Source organism: Cyphomyrmex costatus, unplaced genomic scaffold, assembly GCF_001594065.2.
Source record: "Cyphomyrmex costatus isolate MS0001 unplaced genomic scaffold, Ccosl1.0 scaffold503, whole genome shotgun sequence".
Lineage (NCBI taxonomy): Eukaryota > Metazoa > Arthropoda > Insecta > Hymenoptera > Formicidae > Cyphomyrmex > Cyphomyrmex costatus.
Window position 1 is genome coordinate 38,537 of NW_017279293.1, and position 10,558 is coordinate 49,094.

Genomic DNA, 10,558 nt, shown 5'->3' on the forward strand with positions numbered 1-10,558 from the left:
TACGGCGAAAGAGAGGGATGGCGGGGGTGGGTGGCGGTGGGAGGTGGAGGGGCGAGTGGAGGAGGTCCGGTGGGTCGAAGATGGTAAAGGAGTGAGTGGAAGGTGAGAGAGGATGTTAAAATGTTGTAACAACGAAATATAGTGAAATACGGCGAAAGAGAGTGGCGTTGGATGTGGGTGGTAGGGGGAGGGGGAGAGGCGAGTGGAGGAGGTCCTGTGGGCCGAAGATGGTGGAGGTGCTAGTAAAAGGTGAGACAGGATGTTAAAAAATTGAAATAACGGAAGAGTGTTAAATACAGCGAAAGAGAGGGGTGGCGGATGTGGGTGGTGGAGGGGGAGAGGCGAGTGGAGGAGGTTCGGTGAGCCAAAGATGGTGGAGGTGCGAGTGAAAGGTGAGAGAGGATGTTGAAAAGTTTAAAAATGCGGACAGAGAAGAAGAAGAAGAAGAAGGAGGAGGAGGAGATGTTTCTTAATTTTTCATTAAAATCACCACTTTTTGACCGCTTATATCTCCAGAACGGCTTGACCGATTAAAAATTTTTTTGGCTCAAATTACTCGTGGTGATGCCGCCTTTCAGGACATATAACGTTTGATTCAAAATTTTTTATATTTTAATAGTTATGCACCTCCCAAAAATGGACTTTGATGGCTCGGGATAAGAGACTTGTAGCGTCTCACAGTTTTTGAACATGATGGCCGGAAACGCTACCGCGTCTTCTGATATAAGCATATATACAGGCTGAGAATAACCGCATAATATTTCATGGGTGGGTAGAACAGACTATACTGAGTCGAAAAGTCCTGTACCATTTTGGGATTGCAGCAATAGTTAACGAGATATTAATTTTTAAAGATTGGCAAATACGCTCGTTCGTCCAGCCTACCACACCATTGAGTGTACGCCTACAGAACGCCGCGATGGGCGCGCGGGCCGCGGGAAGCGGACGTTTGGGTGCTAGCGGCGGTGTGCGCGGCGCGGGCGGCGGAGCGCTTGCCAACCATCCCCATTCTTCGCGCGGATAGCTATCGCGATAGCGAATATTCGGCGCTTCAGAAATTAATATTTTGACTGCGAAAATCGGGAAATGATCGAAATCTTTTTGAGAACTCAATTTAGTTCGCTCTAAAGCGTGTACATGCCCGTGTACATACAGAAAAATGTTATAAATATGAATTGTTTTCAGTAAATAATAAGTGTATTTTAATTGTACCAACAACGTTCATTAATAAGATAGAGCGGACTAAACTGAGTCGAAAAGCCTTTTACCAGTAATTTGTAATTTTCGCAATATAGTTAACAAGATATTAATTACTAAAATATTAATGAAGCCGGGACGAAACGCCAAAATTAGGTGATATTCTTTGCAAAACATTAGAATAAATTAAAAGAATTTAATGAATTTATTGGCTCATGGCCCTTCTCTCTTTATATTAGTTGTTAAAATACATATTGAGTCTTGTCACAATCTACATTTTAATTCACGCGGGCGAAATAATGCGTTTGAATTCACAATTTAATTAAGGGGATGTTTTTCAGATTATTATAAGTTGCGTTTCAAGACTGACAACTGTTCGGCGCGCAATTTGGGGGGGATTTTTCAAATAGGGTTGCGTTTCAAGTCCGACGATTGTTCAGCGCGCAAGTTGGGGGGGGTGGGGGGCAATTCATATATTACTATGGATAAATATTGCAAAGAATATTACTACGTCGACTCGCTATCAGAGGTCTATAGATATTCGCAAATTCTCGCAAGTGCTGAGATGCGCGTATATCTCTTTATATAGAATCTCGATTTAATAACTTACACCGGCGAATAAGGTAGACTTCCACTACAATGCCTTACTGATGAGTCCAGTAGTGGAAGCCGGGACGAAACGCCAAAATTAGGTGATATTCTTTGCAATATATTAAAATAAATTAAAAGAATTTAATGAATTTATTGGCTCATGGCCCTTCTCTCTTTATATTAGTTGTTAAAATACATATTGAGCCTTGTCACAATCTACATTTTAAAATATTAATTTTCAAGAATTTTTCATTCAAGTACTATCAACTTTACAGAAAAACAGCAAGAGGCAAAAATTGTTTATTTTCTTTTCATAAAATTTTAGAAATTTTTTCATAAATTTTTATCTACCTTTTAGTGCTGCATTTTCTTATTAACAACTGTTTTTATGAGAAAATACGGTACTAAAAAATTCTGAAAAAATTCCCAGAGCTTTATGAAAATAAAATAAAAAATTTGACGAAGTGTTATCATTTCCGCACCACCTGGCGGTAGATAACATGGCGCATTTTTTTTAAAGTGGTATCCCAGTATACTGGAAATTTTTTCAGAATTTTTTAGTACCGTATTTTCTCATAAAAACAATTGTTAATCAGAAAATGCAGCACTAAAAGGTTGATAAAAATTTATGAAAAAATTTCTAGAATTTTATGAAAAGAAAATAAACAATTTTTGCCTCTTGCTGTTTTTCTGTAAAGTTGATAGTACTTGAATGAAAAATTCTTGAAAATTAATATTTTAGTAATTAATATCTTGTTAACTATATTGCGAAAATTACAAATTACTGGTAAAAGGCTTTTCGACTCAGTTTAGTCCGCTCTATCTTATTAATGAACGTTGTTGGTACAATTAAAATACACTTATTATTTACTGAAAACAATTCATATTTATAACATTTTTCTGTATGTACACGGGCATGTACACGCTTTAGAGCGAACTAAATTGAGTTCTCAAAAAGATTTCGATCATTTCCCGATTTTCGCAGTCAAAATATTAATTTCTGAAGCGCCGAATATTCGCTATCGCGATAGTTAGCCGCGCGAAGAGTGGGGATGGTTGGCAAGCGCTCCGCCGCCCGCGCCGCGCACACCGCCGCTAGCCCCAAAAACGTCCGCTTCCCGCGGGACGCGCGCCCATCGCGGCGTTCTGTAGGCGTACACTCAATGGTGTGGTAGGCTGGACGAACGCGCGTATTTGCCAATCTTTAAAAATTAATATCTCGTTAACTATTGCTGCAATCTCAAAATGGTACAGGACTTTTCGACTCACAATCAGTATAGTCTGTTCTACCCACCCGTGAAATATTATGCGGTTATTCTCAGCCACCCTGTATATATATTTATAAATTTTGTAAGAGAAAATAATTATAATAAATTACATTGTTAATAGAATTATTGTTTTTTTATTATTTATTAATTACTTAAAATTTTATTATGTAACACTGTTTAACTTTATCGAGGATAAAGTTAGGCGACACGTTTTCTCGTTTAGGTGACAGTTTTGGACTTAGTGCAACTAATGCCAGTATCATATTTCGCGAGACTTTACCGGTGTTAGCCCTTCATTAAAAAAAATTAATAATATGGCCTACTACGACATCAATTCGAAGGAATTTTCGAAGAGAATTTCGTGGTAAATATTACAATGTGTAATCGATAATAGATTGTTTTGAAATTGAAATTGAGAAATCAACCAATCCAATACATCAAAGTATTACTTGATCGAAATATAGATAAAAAATGCAACACCTTAAAATATCTGCAACACCCGATGGCCATATAAATTTTATTAATCACTGTTTAATAATAGGTTCTTGAAGATTTATCAACGCTGCAGCCACTGTTACCATATCATCAATACAGTCTAATGTGCGATGATGAATACCTGAATCCCAGTGAGAAATGACAATGGAATCAACGTCGAATCGATGTCAATTTGACATCAATTTGATGATTTCGACGTCAAATTGACATCAATTCGATGTCGATTTCATCATCATTTCTCACTGGGATGAGGTTTGAGTATAGCAAATTCCCTTATCCTTCTGATGACTTTCTATATATATGCAAAGACTTGCGATTCTTTTAGTTTCTAATATTTCAGCTTTTGACAGTTTTTTGCCGCTCGAAACACTCAGTGGACGTATTAATATACATTTTTTCTTTTGCAACATATGATCGATGTGCTTGAATCTTTGATCCGCCATAACAGCACAGCCATCCGGAAGCTTCTGTAAATATTGACCTTCTTCCACTATTGCAGCATCGGTTATTTTTCCACCAAAACCTTCCGATATAAAATTTATATGGCCATCGGGTGTTGCAGATATTAAATATTTTAAGGTGTTGCATTTTTTATCTATATTTCGACCAAGTAATACTTTGATGTATCGGATTGGTTGATTTCTCAATTTCAATTTCAAAACAATCTATTATCGATTACACATTGTAATATTATAATAAGTCCAAAACTGTCACCTAAACGAGAAAACGTGTCGCCTAACTTTATCCTCGATAAAGTTAAACAGATGTTACAAACGGAAATATTTGTTTTTTTAATTAACAGATTTATAATGAAAAATCCATCAGCTGGAAGTCCGATGTACATTTTTGGTTTTTCTTTGATCAAGAGCAAATGTCTTTCTAATGTTTCTATCGAAGAATATTTTTTCTGCAACACCTCATCACTTGTTTCTTCAGAGGGTAAAAATTCCTCGCATGTCTCGAGTGTATCATCGAGGGATGTTTTTGTGACTATCGAACTTGATGAGCTTGATTGAATATTAGCACTGATTTTCTTTGGTACAGTAGAACACTGCGCATCTCTATCATGATTGGTCTGCAATCAATTCCTTTACTTCGTATTTCAACTTTGTCGGTTTGAATCCAACTGTGACGTTGATTAATTTTATCTGTTTGTATTTTTTTATTCTTTAATACAGATGTTACTGATAGTTGAATTCCTTTCACTCCTGAAGGTCCAGGTTCTAACTCTAAATTACGAGGCTCTGTAATAACTTCCTCGATTTCGGCTTTGTCCGTGACTTTGTTTGTAGCTTCGACTGTGGCTTCGACTATGATTCCAGCTTCACAGTTTTCTTCTATATTTATATCTGTAGATTGCTTCCTAATTTTTGGAAGAGCTCCTTTTCTCAAGCGAACATTAGCACTTGGATCAAACAAAATCCGAGTGTAGTTCTCCAAATTCTCCTGCAACTGTATTATAAAATTATTCATGTATAACTGGAACAACACAATTTAAATACACTGTTAGAAAAATGTTGTGAATTCACAATATATTTTGTGAATTCGCAGTAATTGTATTGTGAAATTACAAACACTTCTAACAATGTGTGTGTGTGTGTGTAATATATATAATGCATATAGTAAACAATAACTTACATTAAAATGATCTTCACAACAGTATAAAGCTGATTGTCGTGAATATTCTTGCCCATCGCCTCTTATCCACCCATTGTTTCCTCGCTTCGCCTTTTGGTACCGGTATGAAAATCTTTGTAGGTGCATTAATTGTTGTATTTTTACACTCCCGGAAAAAACAGAATTTAAAGCGCTTTTTACCATATTTTTTTTCATTGGACATCTTGTGTGAAGCAATATGGCTGACAGCAGTTTTAAGGTTATAAACATGATGTAAATAAGCAACTATGATATAGCGAGTGCGGCGACGGGATTGGTTAACTACCGATGGCTAATAATGACGTCATACGACATTTTTCCGCGAAAAAGTTCGATTTAAATGCGACAATTTATATTTTGTTATTAAAATAATAAATATGCATGACATAATTTTTTATATATTTTTTTAAGAACACATATGGTCTAAATTATTATTTAAAACAATAAAAAAAATACGATTGAAGCCAATTACTGAAATTAGTATTCAATATATATAAGAGGTGAAAAATTTGATTTATTTAACAATATTTTATTTATTGTAACAACGTTACTGTCATCGACATGTAACAAGTGTACATTTTCTTTAAATATTTTAAAGCAACGATATTGTAGAAGACTTGTTCCCAATCCATCAATATGCCAGACGCAATATCCACATTTCGTGAGCTACAAAATGAAAGAATGTAAGAACTGAATGCAAAATATAAATGACAAAGGTGTCATTCATATTTTTGCTTTTTATAAAAAGATCTTTTCTTTTTTATTATTTTTGAAATCATTTATTCCTATACTTCCTATTAAAGAAATGAATGCGCAAAAAAAAACTGCATTTGAACAAAAGAAAATAAATACGTAAATACTTTTCTGAAATAAGAGAAAAGATTCACATAATTTTACAAAAATTTATTTTTAAACATAACCTAATCTTAATCGTTAATGATACTTACAGCTGGCGGCATATTTTCCTGATTTTCCATGAGTCGAAACAGGTCCGCCTCACTCAAGTGTAAGGCGGGGAGAAGGGAATCGGACTAACCGCCAAAAGTTGTGAAGGAGATGGCGTCTCCTCAAAGGAAAGATCCACAAACACGACAATATGTCGTAATGGACAAACTGGATCGTAGGTACTAACGTCAGGAAGGAAAACTGATAATCTCTAGATATCTTAGGTCAACGGGCTTTAATGGACTTTCGTACGGGTTCACACAAACAGGCTTTATTGTCTGTATCACAAAAGCGAATGTTATCGCCACGACTCTCTTTACAGAAGTATGGTCTTCTTGCTGTTCTCTCGCGGGCTGCGCGTACGTACGCGCATGACCGGTGCTCTTGACCAATCCTAGCGGATGTATACAGAACTGCCTATCACAGGCTATCACGTGGTCTGAGGGACCTATCGGTATCTCCGAATATCTTGCGCAACCGCATTACATGACTGCGATGGCTTAAACCAAGTGCGCGCGCCGCAATGGCGTAGTAATCTAACCTAGAACTGACTGATCTCTTACACAAGCTTCTTCTTTTTTTTCGATATTTCAAATCGCGGCCACATTTTTCAAAAAATATAAATGCGGCAACACCAGAACCGAGACGAAACTCGAAAAACCGTAATTTCTCAAACCGCTGATTGTTGCGTATAGGCATAAAACGACGGATTGTCAATGATTGGTCGGATCTTTGATACGCGAACGCGCGTACTGCGATACGCGCCATGGGATGGCACCATTAAGGTGCAAACCCATGCAGCGGAATAACGTAATGCGGAACGAGAGCAGAACCAATAACGAGCATTCCGTGTTTCTAGAGAATCTCGTGATTGGTTCTACTCTCGTTCCGCGTTACGCTATTCCGCTGCATGGGTTTGCACCTTAATGGTGCCATCCCATGGCGCGTATCGCAGTACGCGCGTTCGCGTATCAAAGATCCGACCAATCATTGACAATCCGTCGTTTTATGCCTATACGCAACAATCAGCGGTTTGAGAAATTACGGTTTTTCGAGTCCCTGGACCGAGCGAAGCTTTCAGAGCAAGAGTAGCAAACAGTAGAAGGCGTATGGCGAGAACACCGGCGGTAGTTGTGGAAGTCAAAGAAGACTCGCCAACTGGGCGGCGTTGAAGGACTTGTTCCTCCTTAATGAGGGTCGGAAGGTAACCAACATCAATGTCAGGAGGATGTCCTCGGTTGATATGGCCTGAGTAAACCTTGCAGCAAGAAATAAAGTTTCAAAGTGGCAGGTGTATCCGGAGATAGACCTGTACACTACGCACTGTTGTATAACAATAGAGCTACAGGATGAAACAGGATGCAGAAGAAACAGTAAGCATTTTACAAGATGGAATACCACCAAGTATGCCAGGGATCTAGTGGAAGCGTCTCTTGAGGCTTCGTGCTAGGGAAAGATACCAATAGAGGACTGCGAAATGAGTGAGGATCTGGATGAACAGGAGTTTGATGAGGGCTGCGGACGCTGCGATGCCTAGGGCGGGGAGGTCGCATAACAAAAGACCCGTTTATTGGTGGAATCAGGAAATAGAAGACCAAAGAAGGATTTGCAACGGGATAAGGAGAAGACTCACCCGAGTCAGAAGAGCGAAGAATGGAAACCCCGATGAACTATGGAGAGAGTTGAAGAGGAATAGGAAAACGCTGAGAAAGATGATTTACAGATCAAAAGATAAATGTTGGAGAGACCTAATAGCAACACCAGACGAGGACCCATGGGGTCGTCCGTATAAAATACAGGGTGAATTCGGGTGAATTGGAAGCAAGGGCAGAAGAAATCTCGAGAAGGAAGGTCCCTGGTCCAGACGGAATACCGGGACGGTTACTCAGACACGCGGTCCCGGCTGTGACTCCTATTCTGCTGAGACTGTTCAATAGGTGCTTGGAGAAGGGCAAATTTCCAGCACAGTGGAAGAGGGCTAAGCTCGTTCTGCTGAAGAAACCAAACAAGTCGGACGACGTGCCGTCGTCGTTTAGACCGACCTGTCTATTGGACGAGATGGGAAAACTCTTCGAAAGAATAATAAACTATAGAATACAACAACTGATGGAAAAGGAGGACAGGCTGTCTGACTCGCAGTACGGTTTCAGACCCAGAAGATCAACAACGGACGCTATCTGGAGGCTGAGGGAAATTGTTCAAGATAAAGTCCAACGAGGGGAAAGTGGTAGTAGCGGTCTCTCTTGATATCGCGAATGCATTTAACTCTATTCCATGGGGGGTAATAAAAGAGGCCATAAGAAGTAAGAGAATACCGGGTTATCTGTGTAGAATCGTAGACTCGTATCTGTCAGAGAAGACACTGTCGTACGTAAACAGGGAGGGAGAACTGTGTGAGACGGCAGTGGAGTGTGGGGTCCCGCAGGGTTCTGTGTTGGGCCCCACTCTGTGGAATATCGGATATGACAGTGTTCTGAGAATGAGGCTCCCATTTGGAGGGAAATGCTTGTGTTATGCGGACGACACCCTGGTGCTGGTATCCGGAGAATCGCATGAGGAGGCAATTATGGTAGCGGAATACGCGGTGGTCATGGTGATTGAGGGCATCCAGAGACTTGGGTTGGTGGTCTCGATAGGAAAAACAGAGGCTGTTTTTTTCGCGCCAGGCCCTGCGTGCAGGAGTACGCTGAGAATCGGAGTGGTGGAGGTTCCCGTGGGGACCACCATGAAATATCTGGGGTTGTACCTGGATTCTTGGTGGTCCTTTTGGGAACACTTTCAAAGGATTACGGTTAAATCGGAAAGGATCGCGATTAGTGATGCACGAAGACGAGACAAGACGATATTTTTCAAAATATTGTCTTGTCTCGCAAAAATATTGAAAAATTAATTCTTGTCTTGATCTCGTTATTAAGATCAAAAATAAATCTCGTCTTGATTTCAATATTCTCGAAAATATTGATATTTTTTACTTTAAATTTTTTAATTTAAAAAAGTAATGTACTAAAGACGAGACAAACGATATTTATGATTATTTACTAAGATAAGATCATATCTCTGAATCTAAAAGTATAATCGAATCAGTGCGAACAAAACTTCCAACAGTTGCAAAATAAACTTTCTGCTGAATGCAATTAATTGCATGGAAAAAGGAGGCAGCATATACTACATTTACACGGTTCGATTTACGCCGAAGTTATAACATCGATGTTATGAAAGTGACCAATCACAGTCATTCCATTCTTCAGAAGAATAGCTATGATTGGCCAGTTTCATAACATCGATGTTAAAACTTTGGCGTAAAGCGTTCCGTGTAAATGTAGTAATAGACGATTGGGCGCATGCATAAGGGTACGTTTCCACTGAGCACGTCACGACGTCACGCGTCGCGTCGTCCACCGTGTCACGACGCGACGCGAAAAAGAGAAGTTTATAATATTATAATAAAATTGTATTGATTTTATTTCGTTGCAATAACACAATATAGATTAATATAGATTATAATATAGACTATATAGATTATAATATAAAATAGTAATACTACATATATCAGTGAAAACATTTATATATTCATTTATATAAGTATGAATAAGCCACTAAACCTAATTAAAATTATTTCTATATTTTCTATTAGATGTTATCTATTAATTGATATATTTCTAATATATTTATTTATTTGATATTCGATATTTTCGATATTCTTGAGCCGAGAATATTGATCTTGGAAAAGTAATATTGTCTCGTATCGAAATTTATTAAATCAATATTGTCTTGATATCGTCTTGATTTCGAGACAAGACAAGACAAGAATCTTGATATCTCGAATATTGCGTGCATCACTAATCGCAATGTCTTTGGGAAGACTTATGGGGAATTTCAGAGGCCCAAGGGAAAAACGCAGGAGGCTATATGCGAGCGTCGTGGTCTCGGTGACCATGTACGTGGCGCCCGTGTGGGAGGATGTTGTAATTTCGGATAAGTGGATTATGGACAAAGTCTCGAGAATATTTAGGCGCGTTGCGCTGAGAGTGATAGCGGGCTACCACACGCTGTCGCACCGGCAGCGGCAGTTCTGGGAAGCGTCATACCCTTCGATATTCAGGCGTCGCGCTTCAAGAGGGTGTACATACATCGGGATCAGGCGAAGATTAGCAGAGAGAAGAGACCTTCCGCTGAACTGGAGGGAGGATATAAAACGGGCGGAAAGGGACAGAACAATAGGGAGATGGAAAGATAGGTTGATGGAAATAGTCGAGGGTGCCCCGGGATATAGGGTGAGTTAGGCGATCGCACCGATCCTAGAGGATTGGTTGAACAGAGGGGGGTAAGAGGTCACGTACAGAAGTAGATAGTATAGGCGGGTACGAACTCGGGAGCAATGAGGGGGGGTGAGGTGCGCGGGGAAG

At 39.1% G+C, this 10,558-nt stretch overlaps 1 protein-coding gene across 1 annotated transcript in view; it reads left to right on the forward strand.

Moving 5' to 3' along the window:
• Nucleotides 1-8,631: 8,631 nt before the first annotated feature.
• The window catches only part of LOC108778616 (uncharacterized), a 6,661-nt gene continuing 4,734 nt past the window's right edge, over nucleotides 8,632-10,558 (forward strand). Inside the window, exons 1-2 of the mRNA XM_018545839.1 lie at nucleotides 8,632-8,771; nucleotides 10,033-10,426. Coding sequence (XP_018401341.1) covers nucleotides 8,632-8,771; nucleotides 10,033-10,426 — 534 coding nt within the window. The remainder of the gene's footprint in view (nucleotides 8,772-10,032; nucleotides 10,427-10,558) is intronic.